The 26218-nt window shown below is 34.1% G+C and overlaps 3 protein-coding genes across 3 annotated transcripts in view; 2 read left to right on the top strand and 1 right to left on the bottom strand.

Moving 5' to 3' along the window:
- LOC145635715 (protein SRG1-like) overlaps positions 1 to 13567 on the top strand; it is a 42309-nt gene extending 28742 nt beyond the window's left edge. Inside the window, exon 6 of the mRNA XM_081687048.1 lies at positions 13128 to 13567. Coding sequence (XP_081543174.1) covers positions 13128 to 13278 — 151 coding nt within the window. The 3' untranslated portion in view covers positions 13279 to 13567. The remainder of the gene's footprint in view (positions 1 to 13127) is intronic.
- LOC145635716 (uncharacterized) lies at positions 3638 to 5733 on the bottom strand. The gene is made up of 7 exons (XM_081687049.1): positions 5631 to 5733; positions 5311 to 5466; positions 5119 to 5220; positions 4958 to 5026; positions 4661 to 4811; positions 4376 to 4580; positions 3638 to 4283 (listed from the first exon to the last, which is right to left on the bottom strand). Exons 1-7 carry the CDS (start codon positions 5681 to 5683, stop codon positions 4180 to 4182), a joined length of 840 nt encoding a protein of 279 aa, XP_081543175.1. The 5' UTR covers positions 5684 to 5733; the 3' UTR covers positions 3638 to 4179.
- A 9935-nt stretch (positions 13568 to 23502) lies between the features above and the next one.
- LOC145635719 (codeine O-demethylase-like) overlaps positions 23503 to 26218 on the top strand; it is a 64386-nt gene continuing 61670 nt past the window's right edge. The window contains exon 1 of the mRNA XM_081687052.1: positions 23503 to 23514. The gene's annotated coding sequence lies outside the window, so the exon portion shown is untranslated. The remainder of the gene's footprint in view (positions 23515 to 26218) is intronic.

The following is a 26218-nucleotide window of genomic DNA, read 5'->3' on the forward strand; positions in this document are numbered from 1 at the left end:
CGACCCGAAATCAACCCGACTTGTTATTAACCCGACCCGAATTCAACCCGACTTGTTATTGACCCGACCCGAATTTAAACTCGACCTATTACTAACCCGAATTTTAGGATTTAGGAATTTTTAGGATAAAAAGAGTACTCCGTATTGACTATTGAGTTTCAGGCTTTTTTTCAATTTATTAACATGGATTCCAATTATAAAACAAAAAAGTGGCCTTTCTCATCTTACTTGACTTATCTCTAAACATGGGCAACGGGCCGTGCCGTGCCGCCGCGGGCCGTGCCTGACCGTGCCGCGGTGGTGGGCGTGCCGTGCCGTGCCGTGCCGGCTTCGCGGCGGGCCGTGCCGTGCCGTGCCTAAATTTGGCACACCCCAGCCCACGGCACGGCACGGCCCACGTGCTTGGCGGGCCGTGCCGTGGGCCAAACCGTGCCACTTTTTTTTTTTTTTTTTTTTTTTTTTTTTTTTTTTTTTAATGAACGTAAAAAAAAACGATATATAAATATTTTTTAGTACAACTTAATTTTATATAAATAATGTTATTAATTTATATTTGTGTTTATGTTAATGTTAATATATTTTGTTTTGAACAAACTTATTTTAACTAAGGTTATAAAAATTATTTATCTAATTATGTTTAAGTTTTTATAAATAATTTTATTAATTTAGCAAAAAACTACAATACATATAATAAAAATTAAATTACCACTGCCGTGCCAGACCATGCCACGTGTCGTGCCGGCGTGCCGACCCACGGGCCGGCCACCGTGCCTCGTGCCGTGCTCGTGCCGATTCCCAGATTTTTGTTCACGGCACGGCCCACGGCCCACAGGTGGGCTGCCGTGCCGTGCCGGCGATCGTGCTGGGCCCGGGCCGCCCGCGTGCCGGCACGGCCCATGCCCATCTTTACTTATCTCTTACAAAATCCTCGTCAAAGAAAAAACTAAACTGGACAGCAGCCAAAAAAAAAAATTTTAACAAAAAAATAAAAAATACACGGGACCCAGACAATAGCAGGTCTTTCTCATCTTACTTGACTTATCTTTTTTTTTTTATTATTATTATTATTTTTAAAAGGGAACTCAAGTTTTAATATTCACTTGTCTGTTTAATATTTTTTTTAGAAAATGTTTTAAATTACGTAATTTAATTTGGAGTTTTAAATAAATTAAAAAAATGTAAGTGGACCCAATATGACCCAACCTGATATCAAACTTAAACCCTATTAATCCAATATTTGATACCCGAATTCGAACATGACCCGACTTCATTATTATAACCCGCAAATTATTGACTTGAATAGAACCCGACTCAAACTCGATAATGACTCGAATTGGAAATGACCCGACTTGATTATGACCCGTAAATTATTGACTTGAACCGAACCCGACTCAAACCCAATAATGACCCGACCTGATTATAACCCGAAAATAATTGACTTGAACCGAACCCGACTCGAACCCGAACATGACCCTAACTCATTTAAACCCGTTAAACCCGAATTTAACCCGACTTGTTTTTCACCCGACCCGAATGTAACTCGACCTTTTATTGACCCGACCTAAACCCGACCCGAAAAGATGTATGACCCGACGTGACCCGACTCAAGCATGACCCAATCCGAACCCGACCCACATAGGTCCTGACATTAACTCGTATTGACCCGACCCGAGATGACCCGAACCACACAAACCCGACTCAAACCCGACGCATTTACCCGAATTGACAGCTCTAATTCCAACCTAGAGTAACAAGAAAACAACTATTTGTGTTTTGTACTTGTTATTGTATTATTATTGCATGACCCAAAACAAATATTTGAGAACACGTATAATGTTAATTGCTATCCATTCGATTTCCCTGAAAAATGTGGACGTCTCAACTTGTATGTGTCCCCAATCCAAGCTTTATTAAGCTTCTATGTTTTATTAATTACAGAGTATATACTTTTACATACACGTACTATTTTATTATTGTCTTCTCTTCTCCATTTATCTCTACTCGATAACTATGCTAAATTGACTCTTAATTATAACATAAAGGCGAAAATAAAGTAATTCATAAATTAAACCTAATAACACGAACATGAATTCAAACCTAATTTGAATTTGACTTGAAACCCGTAAGAGTAAACAACGACATAATCCTAAACGAATATGACCTAATTATCTCAAAATTGACCTCAACTTTAAGACTAGTCTAACATAACCTGACCTAATATAACTTGACTCGAATTTGACATGAGAGGTCGAAATTTGGCGTGACTTTAACCAAACTAGATCTGACCTGAAAATCCAATTTTACACCTATACTTAGATAGTTAGACTCATATCAATCATCTTGTCCATCTAAACGTAACATTATATTTATGTATGCCAATAGGGTGGGTCAAATAAGAAATGCTTTCAATCCCATATTCAATGGGGGCAGGTGGTGGGAGCTAAGATCGATGAGAATGAAAACTATACCTGCCAAAGTGATGATTAGATAGAGGTTAAACATTATTGTTATTTTAAGATCCTTATATATTATCATAAATTGCTTTCGATCATTTTCTTTATCTTACTATAGTTAATTCAATAGAAATGATAATTATATTGGTGTTAGATTCAACTATACTATAATCCATATAAATTAATCACATAAATCCTTATAAATTAATAACATAATTCCTTATATCGGTTTGGATTAAGAAATTTAATCGAATTATGTGTGTATGTCAATTTTAATCGGGGCAAAAAACAATTCTTTCATTTTTGTACATAGAAAAATGATTGTCGATTTAATTAACATTTTTTTAGTTGAAATTAAACTTATTTAACCTAATTTCACATTATTACACATTGCACATCATAATATTAATAATAATGTTACACATTACATATAATAATATTAATAATAAGATTATACATTGCACATCAGATTTTGTAGGGCCTAATGCAAGGTACCACTTCAGATTTTCGGGGCTTGATTATAGCTACCAGATTGAATAGTCAAGGACTCTTTTTATAATTATCTTATCGGTAAGCATTTTTTTTTTTTTTTTTTGAATAGTTTTCCTTAAACCTTAAGAGAATTTTGTGGAATTAAAAGAATTTCGTGAGAATGGGAGAGGTAGATTTGGAGAATTCTTGGGTTTGATTTGTGGAAAATGTTGAAAGTGAATAGTATGAATTCTAGTGTCATGGTATGTGAGGTGAAATGGAACACTGGAATTTTAAAGTTATACTACGTAAGTTCGTAGTTGTATATGAGTATTTTGGTCTTTAATTATTACTCCTATTATTTTTTGAAGCAAGTTTTTTTATTATTTTTATATCAATAATAAAATTTCGCATATAGGTAATTTGTATTGCATTTAGTACTTATGTATTTTTTTAATCTTAGGCATGACGGTCCATACCAGCCACCATGTATTTGTTTTTTTTTTTTTTTTTTTTTTTTTTTTGGGTTAAACCATCAAACCATCTGAATGTGGTTTGAGACCAAGAACACGCTCAGGGCATGGGCAACGCGGATATAGGGTGATCCTTCCGGTTATTGGTCCTTGCTTCCCTTGATGTTTTATGAAGTCAGTGACCTTGCCATTGCCTTATAAAAACCCTCAGTCATTGTTGCTAGCTTATTTAAGTACTCATCTATCATTCCCCTGCCAAATTCTCAACCAAAGTCACAATCTATCAATTTTTAGACTTGAGACGACATTTCTCAGAATGACAGAATTCCTGTACATTTTGCACAACAAAATTTTAAACTATCTTAAGAAGGTACCCTAATTTCTCTGGCTTTGTTGGCCTGAATTGGAGCTTGTGCTTCTTCTCCAGTTAAAGCGTAAGAAATAACCTGTCATTCCAATTGATAGTTTGAGCCCCTGCAAAAACAGAATCACTTCCATGCCCTTGGAAAACATCATCTGCTGTAGAGCACTTGAGCTTCTCTTCTAGGGGAAGCGCGAAGAATTGTTTAGAAACTTCAATCAACTCTTCAAGGAATGAGGTGTCCATCCCATGATTTATGACCTATGAACACATACAAATTTCTAATTTGCGTTAACTCTTGCAAATTACATAATATTTAATCTTATGATTCAAATAATCATTTGTATACTACTATCATGATCATCATTTGTATACTACTGTATAATAAAGATTTGTAAAGCTCAGAGCCCAGTCAACTGAATCAACGACACCAAGGATAGTCCTTGTTGAATTCTTCAGCACAGTATTTGCATGCTATCTGAGTTCTACTTAAACGAACTTTTTTCCCTTGCAGACGAGGGCTCCCTAAAAAAAAGGCACAAACAACCAACCAACAAAACAGATTAGTGATTAGGGTAAAGAGAATGAATACTTGTGCAAGGACACAAATTCATCACCTTCATGTATAAATTGTGGATCTATATCGCAAAGGATGCGACAATCAAGAACGAGCGGTGGAACACCAGTAGCCACATGGACAGAAAAGAGTTTCCCAGCAGAATCATCGTCTCGTGGATGAGCAATGAACATCATATGAATCCCAAAGCGTTGTGAAAATGCCGCTCTTGTTTTAAGACTTCTCACATACTCATAATCACCATCCTACCAATGATTTTTATAAAAAGAGTAAAATATATGAAACAAAATACAAACTAGGAAATCAATGGACATGAACAACAGACCTGTGTATTTTTGAAATATGACAAAGCAAGCCCTGCAATCTGACGCTCAAGATCCAGATTTGGTTTCTTTACTAATGAATCTATTTGGACCTTGAAACCATCTTTGGTCGTAATTTCATACATATCTTTAGGTTCTCGAAAGAAATCGTGACTGGAAAAGATATCCACCACAAATAATCAATACAAATTATGTTAAATTGATATAATAATCAATACCATTACAAAAGAATCATCAAATCACATAAAAGAAAACACCCCATAAATTGATCAAATATATGTATGAAAATGAAAACATACATTATGTGATCCTTATACAGCTCCACTGGAAGGGGTTTATCTGAATCAATAGGAATGCATTCTGTAGTGCTGCAAAATATAAAAGATTTTCAACTTTAATAAAGTAATTTTTATACAATTATAACAGTAATTTAATATAAAGAAAAGAAAAAAAAACGCACCCGTCCGAGAAAATAACACAAATCTGGGGCGTACAGAGTGCAGGAAGTACTACGTCGGAATCAGTCTGTTCACCCCAAGTAAGAATACTATGAGGCCTTCCGCTACAAAATATTCAATTCAATTCAATTCACGATCTAAATGATAAAGATAAATTAGATTAAAAGATATAAATTGATTTGAAAAATACGCACTTTGCAATCCAATCATACTCTATTTCCTCGTCGTCTGAAAACTCTTCAAATTTACCACAACAAAAGTCAGAATCATCATCATATTTGTAAGCATTAGCTTTATACTCCTCAGAATCATAATCAGAAGAAGAATCCCCGCCGTAGTCGATGATTGCACTGGGAAAAAAATCCCAATTCAATTAAATTAAAATAATTGATAAATAAGAAAATAGTATAACTGTTACATAAACAGAAATTAAAATTCAGATCATTAAAACGATTCCGAGTAAATTTATCATGACAAAAATATATAAAAATAAATAAAATAGCTATAAACCAACCCTTGTTTGTTAATCATCTCAGATTCTGTCTCTGTCTTCAACTGCTTATTCATCCGATCTGACTCCTCTTCCTCCAATCGATTTATATTTTTTCTGGTTTTCAATAATTTTTTTTACGTAGTATTTTTTTTCAATAGATTAACAAAAGGGGATAACATATAAACCCTTAAACGTATGAGTTTTCCTTTAAATGAAAACAGTATATGGGCTTTACCGATTCAAGATCTTTTCGACTTGTGACCCAAGTGGGCTAAGGCCTATGACCGCTAAGCAAAAATATCTAAATGTACCAAAATTCTGTAAATTCTGAGTTGCTCTCAAATTGCCTAAGCTCATATATAAGGTCTATAACGGTCCATAAATTAACGTATTTATAATATTTTATTCCCTCCATATTTTAATAAGTATTATAATTTTACTGACATATTAGGCAATTTGGTTGACTTAAATAAAATAAAAGGTATGTGAGGGTAGTTGGAGTGTTAAAAAATCAATCAATAACTATATACTAAACGACACACCAGCAATGACACGTGTCATCTCATGATGTGTTCTTAATTTTATTTCTTTTTTTAAAAAAAATTATTTATTAAGAAAACTAACTATTTACAAAATAAATTATTATATTAAAAAAAAAATATTTTCACAAATCTTTCTAAAAAAATTTGGAAAACTATAAACCAAAAAATCACATTTTAAATATAATTTGAGACCTATTTTACAACAACAAAAAATATGACTCATTTTTTTTCTTTTTCTTTTTTTTTTTTTTGCCTACTTTTGTTTTCGTTGTGTAGTAGAAACTACAATTACAAAAATCAACATATGACACTTTTACTATTAAATTAATCAACTAATTTATGATTATAATTCTTATCAATCAATAATCTATAGTTATATACAATTGTACATCAACATGCATGACACGGGACCTAACCAAGTTGTAAAAGTAAGATAGTGGGGTTAATTGTTTATTGAAAGAAGTAATGAATGTGATTAGGCGGGGATCATCATGAGAGGAGAGTGATGTAATATTTAAATGTAGTTTTTTGCCAAAAAAAAAAAAAAGTGTAATACTTATAAAAACACAACCTAATTTGGTAAGTGCACACTTATTAAAACACGAATAGAGTAGTTCTTTAACTGTTGAGTGAGACAAATTGGTCCCTCAGCCACTAAGAAGTATTATTTATAGTCAAATAGTTTAGAGATCTTATCTAGTCATCAATAGCCTTGGAACCATTTAACATTATATGGAAAAATTTAATTATTATTTTATTACAATAGTTAGGGACTTAACAAATTAATTGATTAAGACTATTCAAAAAAAAAAATTAATTGATTAAGAGAATAGTTTAGAGACTATAAGGCTGACTTGACAAAAATAGTTTACTCATACTCAGATACTCTAGAAGACTTTGGATAGTGGGTTTCTTTTTAAGCAAAAATATCTAAATGTACCAAAATTCCGTAAATTCTTAATTGCTCTCAAATTGCCTAAGCTCATATATTAAAAGCTACGGAGTACGGTTGTTATTTTTGTCTAAAGCTACACTTTCTCCTTTGAAAATCCCTTATAATTTAACAATGTATCTTTACCTTATGGTAGCATGATTGTTAAACATCATCATATTGCATTACAAAGGAACACAAGCAAATTACTCCATACAGATTACAAACTTTCTTCAACACATATAAACCCTTAAACAGTGTTGTCCACTGTTTTTGAGTCACTTGGAGTAAAGCTGAAAGGAGTTTATGAAGGTTTGGAGGAGAAACTAGAGAATGTGATCAATGGTGAAACATTGCAGGGTCTAAGTCTGGAAGTAGTGAGTGGGAAGGTGAGGAGAATAGAAGAGAAAAAGACAACTGGAGGAAAAAGAAAAGGGAAGGAGGTTCCAGAGACAGGAGTCAGGAAGAGCAGGAGATTATCTGCCAGTTCAGTGCCTAAAACAAGCATGGAGGAACCTCTGGAGCAGCTTGACACGAAAGAAGATAAGGTTCTGGTTGAGCAGGTGGTTGAGCTTACTGACAGAGTTGAGGCTGCAGAAAAGAAGCTCAAGACAGCCACAGGACAGGTGCAATAGTTGGAGAAAACTGTGCAGAAACTTGAGAACAATCTTAGGTCTCAGAAGGTGGAGTTCCAGATGGCTATCAAGCGCATGGAAGACAAGTTGGAAGCCTCTGCACAACAAACCAAGGAGGATAACAAGGAGATTCTTGAGCTCCTTCAGACTTGATTCACCTTAATTATTCCTAGCCTAGCCTATTTAGCCTATTTAGCCTATTCTAGCCCTTTCTTATTTCAGTCATGAACATTTTCAGTTTATGTTTTTATGTTTCTGAACAATTTTATTTTGGTTTGTACAAATTTGTTCAGCAGGATGTTTAATATTTTGTTTTTTAAAGAATGCTTTTGGAACTGCCTATACATGTGTGTATTTGTGTATTATGAAAAATGTTGCAGGAGAGTGGAACTAACTTAAGGGAAGTTAGCAGCGCTGCCTTCAGTTTCCCACACTCGATGAATTGCTTGTGGGGCTGTGGCTAGATGCTTAATAAACTTGAAAAAGCAGGACTTTTTTATAATGCCAAAAGGGGGAAAAGAAGAAGCAAACTTGGAATTTGAAGTTGTTCTGGGTTCCAGTTGAGAAAGTATCATAAACTTCTCTGATTTGATGCCGAGTAGTTTAGTTTATTTTCTTAGTCTACTTTGTGTTTTGTTTTGTTTGTTTTTGCCTTCTTGTTTTCGCTTTTTAATTTCAGTTGTGTGTTTATCTTATGTCAATAAATCAAAAACACAAAAATACACCCTTCTATTTTGTTTAACTTTTCTCAAGAGTTTGCTTAAGTTTGTCATCGTCAAAAAGGGAGAAATTGTTGAAGCTAAAAGGTTTTAATGATGATGAATTTAAACTAAAGCAAACTCAACTAATAAAGGTTTTCAAGTGTTTGATTAGTTTAGGTGAAGTTGACCGTGATGATGGAAGAAGTAACTTGAACTAAGAAGACATGAAGAGATCTTTATACAAAAAGTTAAACAGAGAAGAAGAAGAGTTTTCTAACAAGAACTAAGTTCTCTAACAAGAAATGAGTTCCTTAACAGGAACGTTCCCTAACAGGAACTTGAAGACAGCAAGCTGAGGTCCCTAAAGGAACTTAGTCTGCGTGAAGCCCAAGTAACCTACATGTACAGAAGCGCGGCGCAGCAATATAATTTAGTTAAGATTTTATCTTCTAGATTTATTGTTAATATGTTAAGTAGGTTAATGCACGAGATTTATTAGAAGCGTGACAAGTTAGCTTGGTAAATAAATTAATAAGGAAAAGATAATAGATAGATTTTAGAAAAAGATTTTCTAAAATGTTTTATTTCTTAAAATCAGTTAGTTAAAAAGATATGATTCTTTTTAACAATATCTTTCTATCTTATTTTCCGGAAAAGATTTTCTTCTAATTAGATTTACTTAAAACCGTGTTTAAAGATAAGTAAAGTTAACCTGGTTATCTTTTAAAAAACCTACTTTCTATACAAGTCATACTTGTATAAATAGTAGATATTGAAATGGTTTAAGGTTTTTGTGAGTTTATGCGTGGAGATATCACAAAGCATTAATTGAGTAAGTTTACCAAGCTTCTAACCTTGTCATATTATGTAATACCCCGTATTTTTATGTATTTTTATAAAGTATTTAAATATTAATAAAATGTATTGTCAAGGGCTTAAGTATTTTAATTAAATATTTTAAAGGGTTAAAGTATTTTAAATATAAAGTTTAAAAGTAAAATATGTTTTGGGCCAAACGTTTATTAATTATTGGGCAATGTAAATTATTCCTACATACTCTTATTGGAATAACTCATTCCAAAACCCATAACTTAAGCCCTATCTCATAACTCAAGCCCACATTTTTATAAGCCCAAATTTAACCCTACACTTCCTACTCTATAAATACCCCATGAATCCCCAAAAATTTCCCACACAAAAAGGTTAGTCTTATTTTCTCTCTCCTTTGTTTTATTAATTTGTGTAATTATAATTATTGATTTATAGGTTTTGATTTTATTGTTTGAAATTAATTTAATTAGTATCAAATTGTATTTTGATGATTGAACTTTATAATTTTTAGATTTTGTAAATTTTATAACCTAGGGTTTTTAATTATTGAAAATCATGATTTTAGGGTTTTTATGAATAATTGATTTAGGGCTTTTATAGTAATGATGTTTTGAAATTTTGGTGATTATAACTACTTATTAGTTTAACTTAATTCCAGATTTATTTTGAACACGCAAATTCATGTTTTAATAATTAGATTTCCGTTCGTTAATATTAATTTCATTTTAATCTCGATTAGGTACTAAACTCCTCCGATTTTGATAAAAAAAGTAGTGTTTTTCGAGTGGAAACAACGTTTTAAGAAAGAGATAATTTAACTTTATCTAAATACGATTTTCGAGCAGTTTTTGATTTTTAACGAAGTTTTTTTTTATGCTTTAAATTTTATCTTTGAGTTTAAAAGGGGTAAGAGATAATTTAATGTTTCTATGCATAATTTAAGTATAAAGATGTATTTTGATGAAGTTTTAAAGGATTTTTAATTAGTTTAAAATGTTGGAATTTTATTTAAAGTAGTATAATTGTGATTTTTAATAAAAGGGTGTGATTATCCATTAAAAAAAAGTTTAGTTAGGGGTTTTTAAATAATTTTCAGATTATTATAAGTTATTTAAAGTGAGTTTAAGCTGCTGGAAATTGTGTATACAAGGGTAATTAATATAGTATTATTGTCCCTTTATGTAGGAGACTTGGTTCGAGAATTGTTGTAGAGTACTCGATTATTTTAAGAGCTTATTTGAGGTACGTACGCGCACTTAGCATATTTTGGTGATGTAGAATCATGCTAGGTTTGATTTCAATTAATTACAAGTAGTATCATGCTAAGGTTTATGTATGGAATTGTGAATTTATGATGTTTGTGGTTGAATTGGGAAGCATGAATTATTTGTGATGGTTATAGATTGGAAGATTATATTTTGGGCATGTTGTGTTTGAACCACATTTTTATTTATGGCATGTTAGAAGGCATGATTAATTAAACTACATGTTTAATTATGTTTGGAATATTGAAAAGGAATTTTATTGATGCTTTAAGCATGAGGAAGGAGCTATATAAGTGTCTATGTACACAAGGAATAAATTGTATGTTGGTGCCTTTGTGCACTTAAGGTGTTTTTAACACCGAGGGATAGGATTTTTGGCGCATTATGCGTTTAAGGTGTCTTTGACACTGAGGTAGAATTAAAAAGGGTTCAACAATAAATAATATGTGGTCACTAATTATTCAAGAATTAAATTGGTATGTTTGTTTGATTGAATAATTATTGTTGATTGACTTATTATGCTTTGAGAGTCATCACCAAGTCTAATAATATGTAAATAACGTAAAGTAAAAGAGATTACGCACCAAAACTCTTGGAACGTATATACCTTGAGTATGAACAATGGGGGGAGTTATGGGGTTTTATATTTAACCATAACTTCTAATGGAGTACAGGACGCTGTATATTCCTTATTTATTTATTTATTTATTATTATGCGCAGGAATTCTGCCACCTTTGAGTGGTTTTGTCGCTGGCACGGTTAGCTCCCGTGTCAGTTAACCTCAAATTTATTTGGGGGAGGTTAGGAGGTGGAAACCCGTTCGATGCGTAATCAACGCTAAATGAATTAATTAGTGTCTAGTCATTGTGTCTTGTTGATTGGTCTGTGTGCTTGTGAACATGTGCAATGAGGTAAGTGTGTGTTGATAGGTGAAAGCATGTTAGTGTGTTTAATTACGCTTATGTACTCAGCTTTGCTGATTGTGTGTGTTTGTGTGTTTGGCCATGTCTTTACTTTGGCCCTACGACGACCCATTTTCTAATGGCGAGTAGTGGGGAGAAGTAGAGAGGAGGTTTTCAGGTGATGAAGCATATTCACGAATGGGCATGGGTGAAGAGCGAATCATGCTAGTTTCTATAAGTATATGATGTGTTTAACGCTTTAATTATTTATGATATTATTATCATGCATGACTAACGCAAAAGTTTTAAAGTCGGTTTGGTTTTAATAAGGGCCTACAATGGTTCCAAGTTGTAGGATGGTTTTATTTTACTTCGTTTGACTTTGGTTTTGACTTTACTTTCGTTGGTTGACTTTTCAAGTTGACTTGTTTTGAATGGTTTTGAAATTAGTCTTCCGCTGTGTGTCTTTGATGGTTGCCTTAGCCGTTTTCACGGTGGCGGTAATATCTTAGATATTCCTATTTAAATTTTTAAACAGGGCAAAACAGGTATTTTAAAAGAAAGGAATTTCTAGGGTGTTACATATTAGTTTCGAATTTCGTGCATAGCTTGCCTATCATATACTAGGTGTCATACACTTGTATTGGTTTGGGTTATTTGGGTGAGTTTGTTATTTTTACATCGTATACAGTTTGTGTAAGCTTCTAGTGTGAAGCTGAGAGTTTTGTACTTCGGGAGTATGAGTGAATCTAAGTGCGGTACTTAGATTGGGTAGGATAGGGTCCTATCGAGTAGCAAGTTCAGTCTGCAACTTGTGAGTAAAGGTCTGTGCATAATAGGTTGTAACTTGGTGTTTGCCCTATTATAGTGAAGTGGTTTGAGTTTGAAATCCCTAAGGTAGGGTCGAGGTTTTACTTCCAGTTGGGCCCTGGAAGGTTTCCTTGTAAAATATGTGTGTCTTTGCAAGTTCCTATATGCATTGTTTTAATATTCCGCAAATGTAGTCGATAGGAACTCCATACAATTCACCCCCCTTCTGTATTAATCGTCTCAACTAATACGCAGCGAGGTTAGAAACCATATTTGATGCCCTATTCAAGTTGGTAGTTCAATCGTTGAATGTGGATGAAGAGAGATTTTCAAAACAATATGATAAAAATAGAGAAACAGACTTAAGATTAAATTTCTACCCAAAATGTGAGGGCCTTAAACAAGTTCTTGGGTTGAAGCCACACGCAGATTTCTTAACAATGACATTGCTCTTACAAGACGAGAAAGGACTTCAAGTCCTAAAAGATGAACAATGGTTCATGGTTCCCGTCATTCCTAATGCTCTTTTTTTTAACCTCGGCGATCCAGTTGAGGTAATTGCTCAAAACCATGCGCCATACTTAGCTTTTGTTATGCTAATGTAGGTATCATAAGGATATACACTAGTGTACTTTGGCATGATAACAAACACACACAAAAAAAATAAAAAATAAAAATAAATAAATAAATAAATAAATCATAATCGCTTTTCAAAATTTACACTTTTTTTAGCAATTCATTATAATGTTGTAATGTAACGAACTTTTAAAATAGTAACTATTAATGTAGTTCTTGTATGTTCAAGCATATAATTAGCAATGGTATCTTCAAGAGTACGATGCATAGAGTGGTGACAAATACAGAAAAGGAGAGACTATCAATTGTTGCATTTTGGGACAGTGATAGGAATAATGAAATTGGACCGTTAGATGAACTTATTACAGAAGATCGTCCCCAAATTTACAAAAGGATTTCACTCAAAGAATATATCCCTACATTTTTTAATTGCTATCAAACAGGGAAGAGACCAATCAATGATTTTAAAGTTTAAATTTTTTACTTATTTACTTGTAATATGAACTTAATTTTAAATTTTTTTTTTTTTTTTTTTTTTTGAAGAAAACTTAATTTTAATTTTTAAATTCTGAATGTGTAATTAGTAATAACCTCTTTTTTTTTTTTTTTGTTTTTTTGAAACCAAGTTAGTACCCATTTTATTGAAACGTCAATGGCAATTTGTCCATAGACACATACGGAGCAATTACATTAAGACAAAAGTTTTCCCACACTTGTTCCGTTTCGAAAGGTACTAAACTAGCAAGAAGATGGGCAACACTATTCCCATCTTTGCTAACATGAGAAAATGAAATAAAATCAAACTCATTGCACAAGGAAAAAACATCATCAAGGATTGAATCAAGATCAGTGAGGTAAGTAGTTGCCTTTGAGAGTTTGGAGACAACCACTTCAATGTCAGACTCCACTATCACCTTCTTGTACCCATATCAACGAGCGAGCTTGACTCCAAAATGTATGGCCTTGCATTCGGCAATCTCAGGAGACCAATAGCCTCGTGTGCGCCTAATGTTGGAGTTTTGCTAATCCTTGTAATGCAAATCGGAGTGTTGTTAAGTGAGTGTGGTCACCTTGATGCCGATGTGTGCTAGGAGCTAGTGAGAAAGGGATGTAGAACACAAGACTAGTGCACTACTAGAAAACAGGTAAATAGCGACGGACTACTTCCGACGGACCCATTTTTCCGTCGGAAAAGTCGAAAATTCCGACAGATTTCTATTCCGTCGTATATTTCCGACGAATTTAAGAATTCCGTCGGAAATTTGCGACGGGAAATAATTTCGTCGGAATATATGTACTTTCCGATAGAAAATTCCGTCGGAAAGTACCATTTCCGACGGAATAAAAATCCGTCGGAACTTTCCGACGAACTTTCCGTCAGAATAATAATTAAAAAAAAAAAAATTCCCAAAACCCTACCCTATCTTTTTCCGCCTCTTATTTCTCTTTCCCCCAACTCTTATTTCCGCATCTTTCTTTTTCCACTTCTCCTTCTCTCTCATCTCTTCTCATTTCTGGTTTTCCTTCAACCCCATTTCTCTTTCCTCTTCTCCTTCTTATGTTCTCCTTCAGTCCTCTTTCTCTTTCCTCCTCTTCTCCTTTTTCTTTCAGTTTCCTTTCTCTCTCTCCTCTCTCTAGCTGCACAACCTATCTTCTCTTTTATATGATCTCTTGCTACTCCCTCTCTTCTCTTTTATCTCTCCTCCATTGTTGATGTCCGAAGCTAGCCCACGAAGAACCCCGATGTATTTCCCGACCAAGTTCCCGGCATGTTGTGGTTTTAAGGTCAAGTTCGACCATGGAAACGCTAGATCTAGCGTTTTCATGGTCGAATTTGGCCTTATATAACCATATTCGTTCAAGGCTAAATTTGGTTGATTGTGGTCGAATTTTTGTGGTAAGTGTAGATCAATTGTTTTTTCATTTATTTTCAATTTTTTTGTTCTGAATTTTTTGGATTCAGTTTTTAGTTTTTTTTTTAAATTTATGTTCTGGATTTTGGTTTCTGGTACTAGATTTATTTGGTCTGAAAATTATTTTTTTTATTTATTTTCAGGTTTGGGTTTTGTGTTGGGATTTTAGTTTTCTTTTCTTTTTGTTAATTTCTGGGTTGTAATGGTTTGTTCAGCGGTGGAGGTGGTGGCTTTAGGTGGTTGGCGGGGTGGTTCACGTAAGTGAGGTGGTAGATCTGGGCTTGTTTGTGTTGGTTAGGGACTTAGGGTTAGGTGGGTATGGGTTCTCGTGGGTGTGGGTGTGGGTGGTGGATTGGGTTACGGGGGCTGGTTGTAACACCCTAGAAATTCCTTTCCTTTAAATACACACTTTACTCTTTTAAAAATACGTTTTAGGAATATCTAAGATATTACCGCCACCGTGAAAACGGCTAAGGCAACTATCAAAGATACACAGCGGAAGACTTGAAAAACAAAACTATTTAAATAACACAATTTAAAAACCAAACCCACGAAAGTAAAGTTGAAAATCAACAAAACCAAAGTCAAATAAAATCCACTACAACTTGGAACCATTTAAGGCCTTTATTCAAAACCAAAACAACCAAACTTTTGAGTTAATCCATAAGGTAATATAATAAAATATTCAATGCATAAAACACATCATATCCTAATGGAAGCTAGCATGATTCTCTCTTCACTCATGCCCCGTCAAGAACATGCTTCAATACCTGAAAAGTGTATCTCTACTTGCCCCCACTACTCTCCATTAAAATGGATCATCGTAGGGCCAAGATAAAGACATGGCCAGACACAAACAACACACACAATCAGCAAAGCTGAGTACATAAGCGTAAGTAAACACACTAACATGCATTCTCCTATCATCACACACACTTACCTCATTGCACCTGTTTACAAGCACACACAACAATCAACAAGACACTTTAACTAGACACTAAATAATTCATTTAGCGTTGATTACGCATCGAACGGGTTTCCAACTATACCTATCCCAATAAATTGGGGTTAACTGACACGGGAGCCAACCGTGCCAGCAACAAACCTGTGCCACACATAGGTGGCGGAATTCCAGCGCATAATAATAAAAAGGAATATACAGCGTCATGTACTCCGTTAGAAGTTATGATCAAATATAAAGTCACATAACTCCCCCCTATATGTTCATACTCAAGGTATATACGTTCCAAGAGTTTTGGTGCGTAATCTCTTTCACTTTACGTTGTTTACATATTATTAGACTTGGTGATGACTCTCAAGGCATAATAAGTCAATCAACAATAATTATTCAATCAAACAAATATACCAATTTAATTCTTGAATAATTAGTGACCACATAATCTTTAATGTTGAACCCTTTTTAATTCTACCTCAGTGTCGAAGACACCTTAAACGCATAAAGCGCCAACAATCCTATACCTCGGTGTTAAAACACCTTAAGTGCACAAAGACACCAACATACAATTTATTCCTTGTGTACATAGACACTTATATAGCTCCTTTCTCATGTTTAAAGCATCAATAAAAATTATATGAACCATAATAAATTTTTTTTTCAATATTCCAAACATAATTAAACAATTAATTTAATTAAACATGTTCTCTATCATGCCATAAATAAATATGTAGTCCATATAATCATGCCAAAATATAATTTTCCAATCCATAAACCATCACAAATAATTCATGCTTCACAATTCAATCACCAACACCAATAACACGATTCAATACATAAACCTTAGCATGATACTACTTGTAATTGATTGAAATTAAACCTAGCATGATTCTACATCATCAAAATATGCTAAGTACGCGAACATACCTCAAATAAGCCCTTAAAGTAGCCGATTACACTACAATAATTCCCGAACCAAGTCTCCTACATAAAGGGACAATAATACTATATTAATTACCCTTGTATACACAATTTCCAGCAACTTAAACTCACTTTAAATAACTTATAATAATCTGAAAATTATTTAAAAACCCCTAATTAAACTCCTTTTTAATGGATAATCACACCCTTTTATTAAAAATCACAATTATACTACTTTAAATAAAATTCCAACATTTTAAACTAATCAAAAATCCTTTAAAATTTCATCAAAATACATCTTTATACTTAAATTATCCATAGGAACATTAAATTATCTCTTACCCCTTTTAAACTCAAAGATAAAATTTAAAGCATAAAAAAAAAACTTCGTTAAAAATCAAAAACTGCTCAAAAATCGTATTTAAAGGCTGAATTTGGCCACGAGAGGGTAGTCCTCACTACCAATGGTAGTGAGTCTTTCTTAAAACATTGTTTCCACTAGAAAAACACTACTTTTTTTTATCAAAATCGGAGGAGTTTAGAACCTGATCGGGATTAAAACGAGATTAATATTAACGAACGGAAATCTAATTATTAAAACATGAATTTGCGTGTTCAAAATAAATCTGGAATTAAGTTAAACTAATAAGTAGTTATAATCACCAAAATTTCAAAACATCATTACTATAAAAGCCCTAAATCAATTATTCATAAAAACCCTAAAATCATGATTTTCAATAATTAAAAACCCTAGGTTATAAAATTTACAAAATCTGAAAATTATAAAGTTCAATCATCAAAATACAATTTGATAATAATTTAATTAATTTCAAACAATAAAATCAAAACTCATAAATCAATAATTATAATTACACAAATTAATAAAACAAAGGAGAGAGAAAATAAGACTAACCTTTTTTGTGTAGGAAATTTTAGGGGATTCATGGGGGTATTTATAGAGTAGAGAGTGTAGGGTTAAATTTGGGCTTATAAAAATGTGGGCTTGAGTTATGGGATAGGGCTTAAGTTATAGGTTTTGGAATGGGTTATTCCAATAAGAGTATATAGGAATAATTTACATTACCCAATAATTAATAAATGTTTGGCCCAAAACATATTTTACTTTTATAAAACTTTATATTTAAAATACTTTAACCCTTTAGAATATTTAATTAAAATACTTGAGCCCTTGACAATACATTTTATTAATACTTAAATACTTTATAAAAATACATAAAAATATGGGGTATTACACTGGTGATTCGAGTTAGGGGTGGGCATGTGGTGAGGGGTGGTAGCTAGTGGTTTGGGCTGGTGGTGGGGGTAGTGGGATGCTTTTTTTTTTTTTTTTAATAATTTTTCGATGGATTTTCCGTCGCAACTTTCCGAGGAAATTGTGTCCGTCGGAGATTTACGACGGATTTATACGGTGCCGGAAAACCTCTTCCGATGACCGAATTCCGTCGGAAATTCCGTCGGAAGGGTCTGTTTTCCTATGAACCATTTTCCGACGACCCGTTCCGACGGAATTCCGTCGAAAACGAGTTTTCCTTGTAGTGAGTGAGCCACTGTAGACACCCATTTGTGTCTCCCCAAAATCAAACCCAGTGATGAGTACCTTTCGCGTCGAATCATAATCGAATGAAGCGATAGTGTGGAAGGTTTAGTGTTGCGGATAGTTTTAATTTCTTTTCTCTTCTCTCTGTTTTTGAAAACTTATTTTAAGAAAACAGCCAATACATTTTGGTTGGTCCATGATATGGGTCCAATAGTTGTGAAGTTGGATGGGGCTTGACAAGAGCTTTCCAACGATATATTATAAGCCCAATTCCGATGAATATTGAGGAAGTTATGGCCAAATTACTAAACTGGGCCCGGTTTGAACCTTATATGCGGCCCAATGATCTAGGGGAGGGCATAATATGATTTATCATTCCTAATGCAATTAGGAATGGTTTTAGTCTTCTAAATTCTTCTAGAAGGTTCTTTTCATTCCTAATTCGATTAGCATTGATAAATTGACTTTTGTTGACTTTTCAGAGTTTTAACTAAAATCAAAGAACATTTTTAAGGGAAAGATACGATTTTATCCTCCTGTACGGCAAAATTTATCTGATTTTAGAAAACGCGTCAAAAACAGGGTTAGCGCCTAACGCCAGGCGCCACGCCTGGCGCTAGTGTTGGCGCCTGGCGCCAATAAGCCAGCGTTGGCGCTAATCTGTTTTCAGGTGCGCCAATGCTCTGTTTTGTTAATTTTATCTTTTTGGCTGATTTTCTCTATAAATAACGTATTAAAAACTCCGTTTTCATTCACCTACAACCAGTTTTCATTCGCATTCATCAATTCTCTCATTTTCTTTCATCATCCACCATCTTTCTCTCTCTCTCTAAACTTGCTTTTTACAAACAAAATTCCGCATTCATTAGATCTAGAAACACCTAGCCATATTTGAAGTTTCCTTCGCCCTAGACGTGAAAGGTTTAATTTCTGAGGGTTTGGTCACAAATCTCTATTTCAATTATTTAATTTAATTATTTGTTTATTATTTTTCTTGAAGTTACTAACGTGTGTATTTTGTTATTAGAAAGAGGTACGAGGCATCAAAGTAAGTACTTTAATAGTTTTTATTGATGTTATGATGTAGAAATCATGTTTGAATTGTTATAATATTTCTAGTATCATGTCTAGGGTAATTTTAATATTAAATATGATTGTTACGATGCTTCCTATATTCTTCCTAATATTTATGATTGTTAGTATCATGTTAGGGTTAAAGATTTGATTTTTATTGCTTAGTGACATGCTAGGGTTTGTTATTAATCTTGTTATTTTATGCCTAGGATCTTGCTATTTTATTATGCTTTAACATGATTATGATTATAATTTTATTATTGCTATAATTATTATTATTATTATGATCAACATTATTATGATTAATATGATTGTTATTATGATGATTATTGTTTTGATGATTATAATTATTATTATGATTATTATTATGTTGTTTGATATTTATTGTTATTGCTTGATCACACCTTTTATGCATGTTTAAAGGGAATTTGTACTTGTAATCACGCTTAATAAGATAATTAGTAATCTTGTCTAGGGTTAAAGTGATTATAATTTCAAGTGATCGCCAATAATAATTTATTTGTGCATTAATATTCAACCAACATAGATAAACAGGTTTAGGGTAAATCTATTGATTGTATGTTAATTAGAAAGCGCACATGAATACGATCTGAATAAAGTAAAGGCCTATTGTAGGCGTCGTTTGAAGTGCGCCTACGTTTAAAGCATGTTGTGAATATGCTTGGTACTCATAGGAAGTGGGAATTGACATTACGATTAGGGACAACGATTAGGGACAAATAAAGTAGGGAGCCGCCAACAAGTTTTTAAGAAACTTGTAAACTGTTCACGGATCATAAAAGGCAACCACGATGAGGGACAACGATAGGCAACAACGATTGACCCGTGAAGGTTACACCCCATTCATAATCCATGAGATTACTAACTCCATATGGTTCGGAACCGCGAAAGGAGGATCGGGGATAATGGTACGAAGTGAGTCATGGCGTCACATTCGCCCGTATTGGCCTCTACTCGATTCTTATATTGAAAAACATTCCTGTGATCTCAAAGGCATACAAACAATAATTCAATTCGCTCCAAACTATTATTTAACTAAATTGGTTTAAGATTAATGCACACATAATTCTAAAATATTGGTGATCACTTCAATTAATAATAAGATTAAAAGGATCCTAAACCGGTTGTCCAAATTATCTTATTAGTCGTGATTTTCAATTACATATTTCCTTTAAACATGCAATATGGTGATCATAAACATAATAAAACAACATTAATATTAAAACCAATTTAATCACAATTCCAACAACATAAAATTGTTAGAAAAATAATAAAAACAAAAGGAGCATGATCCGTACTTTAATTCTGTTTGTTTGCAACTACAAAATAATAAACGAGTTAGTAACTTCAAGGAAATAATAAAACAATAATTAAATTAAATTAAATGAAATAAAGTTGATTTTGGGGCAAAACCCTCAAACAGTTCTACCTTTCACGCCTTGGCTTAAGGACAGAACCTCGAGTAAAATATGGACTCCTTTGAGTGCTTGAAGAAGGAATTTTGAAGTGAAAAGGGTAGACTAGTGTTTAGGCTAATAGCACAGAAGAGAGAAAATAAAATAATAAAATTACTCGGTGCCCCGTACATCAGAAATGAGGGGGTATTTATAGGGAAAATGTGCTGAGTGAGCACACGGAACCCTAAAATGATAAAAACCCTAAAAAAGTATCCCGTGACACGGTCAAACTGTACCGTGACACGGGTAGCCCCACCGTCAGACGGTACAAAATCCCGTGACACAGTACATTTTTGGTGTGACACGGGAAATTTTCAGAAAACGGGATGAAAAACGCGTTAAGGGTTTACGCAGAAAAAACACGGAATGTCCCGTGTCACTGCAGACCTCCCGTGTCACGGGAAATCCCACCGTCAGACGGGAAGGATTCCCGTGACACGGTGGCAGTCTGCCGTGGCGCAGGAATTTCCAGCCCATTTTCCGTCTAAATACATTTTTAACCCTAATTTCCTTCGGCTTTTTAACACTAGGCGAAAAAAACACTTAGCCACCGGTTCAAAACCCCCCTAAGCCACCGGTTTTGAACCGGTGGTCATTTGGGGGGTGGCAATAACCCCAAGAAAGGCCACCGGTTCAAAACCGGTGGCAAAAATGATTATTGCCACCGGTTAACCGGTGGTAATATTTATTATGGCCACCGGTTAACCGGTGGCAAAAACCCATTCCCGCTTTTTTTAAAGGGGTTTTTGGCACCGGTTCTGTTCAAAACCGGTGGCAAAAATGGCCCAAAAAAATATTTTTTTTTTTTTTTTTTTTTTTTTTTTTTTTTTTTTTTTTTTTTGCATTTTTTCCACATAAATTGATATATAAACACTAACATATATATATACTTACATATTTTCATTAAAAAAGGCTGTAATATTACAATATTGGTCCAAAAAACTTAAAAAAAATACTAGTCACTGTTAAATACAAGCTAAGTCACACCAATGTAACAGCCTTGGCGAGGCAGGAGCAACCTTGCGTATAGATAAAATCTTCCAATAGTCCTCGTATATTTTCTCTTTTGTCACCTCCTCTGACATTGATCTAGAATGCTCCACCACTCCAATCAAGCGATAAATGCAATTGTCCCTCTTTGTGGACCTGCAAGCTTGTTCAAGCAACAGATCTTAATATATACTTCGTATACAGTCCTTACTACACCACACTCACAATAAAGGTAGCATGATACAGAATGCATGCATATTGCAATAAACACAGCTAAGTAGAATTTACACACACAAACTGAAATTTCACTCTCTACATTCATATGGTTCACCCCACCCTCCTTTTCTTGTCCTAGATTGGGAAACTCCATTATTATGAACTTACATGACTGTCTAGTCAACACAAAAACCAAAAAAAAAAAAAGGAAAGGGAATAAAAAGCTGGCACCTCAAATTCAAACATGCTCATGAGGGAGTGCTCTATCTCTTTTAAAGTGCCAAGTATTTGTAGCACAGAAACATATATATATATCATAATATCAAAACCAGGCAGCAAGGGCAGTAAAAGCAAGTAGCTTAAATTAGCAATTAACACAAGTGCACCAAGAGAAGTGCATATCATACTTAAGGATCCCTTCTTTCACCAAAACTCAAAATTAAGAAACCTAAGACACATCGGCACCACATAGGTACATCACATCAGCATTGTATTTAGAAATAATCAAATCTCACAATCACACCACATAGGCATATCGCAGCAGCATCAATAATAATGCATAATAACAAAGAATCAATCACAACAGCAGAATACAAAAATATCATCATCAAATGTCAAAATTATCAGAAAACTAATTTGATTTTGACCCCTTACAATTAGCACCACATAATATTTCCAACAAAAACCAAATTCAACCATATATAACCAATCAAATACTCGAAGTAAGGCAAAATAAACATGATAGATCCTACTTGCTCGGTTTAATATATAAGAGCACACTCAAGATAGATCCTACTTGCTCGGTTTCATCAGCTTATTATACTCTAATAATTAGAACATATACTAATAAATTTGCCCGTATTTAATACCAATAAATCACAGAGAATTAGAACAGTTCTACTAATTGAAGCACATACCAATTCAACGATCTTCATAGTCTCAACAGCAAAATCAAAATACAATGACTGTGTAATGCCATCAAGGTAGTGGGGGTTGCAAAGGGTTGTCTAGTCTTTTTTGCAGCTATTCAAACTTTAAGTTCTGCCAAGTAATTTCAATTTCATTAATTAGCATCATCTTAGAACCTTTTACTAGCAAATCTTAGAACCATTTCATCAACAAAACCAAACAAAAATCACTCAAAAATCGCAGAAAAATTCAAAAAAAAAAAAATCAAAATCACCAAAAATTGTGCTAAAGATGCCTTGATATTGTAAAATAACAAGAGCATACAATTCTATTGTTTATCTCTTTTATAAGAGCTATATATTCAACCATGTGATCACAATTTGTAAACATAGTAGCTTTATTACTTTATTACTAAAAAAATGAGGAAACATTGTAGACATAGTAGCTCACAAAGAAAATGCACGATCTTGAAAATAAATTGGTTAAAAGTTTTCAATCTAAGCTGCAAATGTCATAATCTATGGGCAGGATAATAATCCTAAAGTTATTAGGAATATACATGGTTACACCTAAAACTATCAAGTTTTTCAAGGTCCAACCTCCCTTTACTTTTTCCTTGTTACTTTGAGCAGGCCCTATTTAGTGTAACTTTGTAAGTCTTGCACATACAAAACCACAAATGCAACTTCAATCCAACACCAAGTAAGCATATAGATTAATAAGAGTAATATAAAACCATAGCTTTCAAATAACAAAATTAGCAAGGTAATTCATCTTGTAAGTGATATTATCTATCTGCTACCTATTTGTTCTGTAGTTCAGCAATTGGAACTATCATTTCTCCTGGACATGGGAATCTCACATTAAGTACTCTTTCTTGTCTATCACATAACAACTATGGAAATACTATCAGACCAAAATTCACATAACATCACAAATTAAGGCAACTATAATCATGTTTTATACACAATTAGACCAAAATTCAACCAAACAAAAATTAATCCATAGGTCTAAGTACCCACCAAAATCAAGCAAAAACCAAGCAAAATTTCCCACAATTCTGGGTTAAAATTGATTCAAGCTCAATAATAAATACATTTTATCAAACAACTAACAAATCTATCAGCTAAATGGCAAAAAAAAAAAAAAAAAAAATCAGAAAAAACAACCAAAAATAGCTTGTAATAGTGTTAATTTCAGCTCAGAATAAAATCAGTGTAATTCGTAGTAAAAGGATCTTACAGTGCAGATGATTCCTTCGTCTTCTGCTTCTTCGCATCTCTCTCCAACGCCCAAGCGAAGTCGATTCGCTGAATCAAATTCACTGTTTTCTCTTCGTATTCAATTTCACTGAGCAAATTTTACAAATTCAAATCAAAATCACCAAAAATTGCACAAAAAATTAGGTCAGATTAAGCTATTACATAAATGGAGGATAGAGAAACTACGGGGAAAAGCGTTTGGCGCCAGATTCTTCGACCCGTCCGCCATTGTTGAGCTTTCGCTTGTGTTTTATGGTTTTAGAGGAGATTTTCGATTTTGCAACTGAGCCCTAACTACGGCAAGAGAGATAACAAGATAGAAGAAGATGAGAGATAGATGGCGGCGGAGATGATGGTTGTTGAGAATGAGAGAGAAGTGGTGAGGGGAGATCGCAGGAGAGAAGTGAGGGGAGATCGCAGGAGAGAGAAGGGAGAGGAGGGGGGGCTGTAGAGAGGAGAGTGATAGGGTTAGGGTTTATGAAGGGGCGGTTTTTTTTTTTAAGACAGAGCCACCGGTTTTGAACCGGTGGCATTAATAATTTCCCCACCGGTTCGGTTTGAACCGGTGGCAATACCCTTTCCTCATAATCTCGTCGATTTTTCCCCATTTTTTTGCCACCGGTTTTTAAAAACCGGTGGCCATTGCTCGGTGCCAATTTCTATTTTTCTACTAGTGTAAGTGTCGATTGATAATTTCGGGCCTTTTCTGACTTTTATTATTCGGGCTAAAAATAAGAAAATAATTAAATAAAAATAAATAACAGGTTTGGGCCAAAAATAAATAATAAAACAGTAAATTAAAAAGGTTTAGGCTTAAAATTAATTAATAAGTTTGGGTTGAAATTAAAACTATGCTTTTACCAAACATCAAAACTAATCCATGGACTGTTCAAAAGTATGAATTTAATAAAATACGATTTTCCAAGCACTCTCGGGATTAAATACTAAACCCGACCAATAGTGGCGGTGAAAGGTTATTTATCATCGGGTTTGGTTTTGGGGATACATTTTTAGGTGTCTACAGAAGCCCCCACTTTGACTGAGTTTGTAGAAACGTCAGTTTCGAAAACGATAGTCAAAGTAGCCGATAGGGACGGAGAATGATTTAAGACGTTCTGCGATCCTAAATCATTCTGTATACGCCGATACCTGCAGAAAAATGTTAATTCCACAGATGAAAGAGTAAAGGGGTAGAACACGTATCTGGCACCAGTGTATTGGTGACAAACGAATTTGGCAGCTTCCTAAGCTTGAAGGAATCCACCGAGTGACATTTGTTGAAACGCTTTCCATGCTTGAGGAAAGCCAACTGAAGAGTTTGGTAGCTTTCTAAGCCTGAAGAAACCTAACGGATAATACTTTCCATGCCTGAGGAAAGTCGACGTATGAATTTGGTGTTATTCTATGCTTGAAGAAATCCACCGATAATGCCTTCCATGCTTGAGGAAAGCCGACAAAGGAATTTGGCGGTTTTCTATACTTGAAGAAAAATTCACCGATAACGCTTTTCATGCCTGAGGAAAGCCGACTTGGCAGTTTTCTATACTTGAAGAAAAATCCACCGATAACGCTTTCCAAACCTGAGGAAAGCCGACTTGGCGGTTTTCTATACTTGAAGAAAAATCCACCGATAACGCTTTCCAAACCTGAGGAAAGCCGACTTGGCAGTTTTCTATACTTGAAGAAAAATCCACCGATAACGCTTTCCAAACCTGAGGAAAGCCGACTTGGCGGTTTTCTATACTTGAAGAAAAATCCACCGATAACGCTTTCCGAACCTGAGGAAAGCCGACAATTGCTGAAATTTGTATGATGGTTCGATTATCCCCGAACGTGGGCCGCAGATGATTCACAATTTTAAGCCGATTAGCCGACCATGTTAAGTGCTTAAAATGCCGAAAAATAGACTTTAACGCTTGCCAGGGGTAAAATGGTAATTTTAGTCCTCTTTAATTATCAGTTAGAATTTTCCGCGTGATTCCAGCGAAAAATAATCGCCCAATAACCTCGAAAAATCATTTAAACTGGTCAAAAACGTCAGGAATATTCGCTAACAATGTGCAGAGTCTGCCGTGCCACGTCACCTCTTTGCCGTGACACAGGAACCACTCCCGTCAGACGGGATAAAATCCCGTGTCA

This window comes from Chenopodium album, chromosome 6, assembly GCF_948465745.1.
Source record: "Chenopodium album chromosome 6, dcCheAlbu1.1, whole genome shotgun sequence".
Classification (NCBI taxonomy): Eukaryota; Viridiplantae; Streptophyta; class Magnoliopsida; order Caryophyllales; family Amaranthaceae; genus Chenopodium; species Chenopodium album.

Excerpts from the sequence above, each read along its gene's own strand:
- LOC145635716 (XM_081687049.1), bottom strand. The coding sequence starts at position 5,683 with ATGAATAAGCAGTTGAAGACAGAGACAGAATCTGAGATGATTAACAAA. Across the intron at positions 4,581-4,660 it reads CATATTTCAAAAATACACAG|GATGGTGATTATGAGTATGT; the intron begins GTCTGTTGTTCA and ends AATCATTGGTAG. Across the intron at positions 4,284-4,375 it reads TCCACAATTTATACATGAAG|GGAGCCCTCGTCTGCAAGGG; the intron begins GTGATGAATTTG and ends CCTTTTTTTTAG.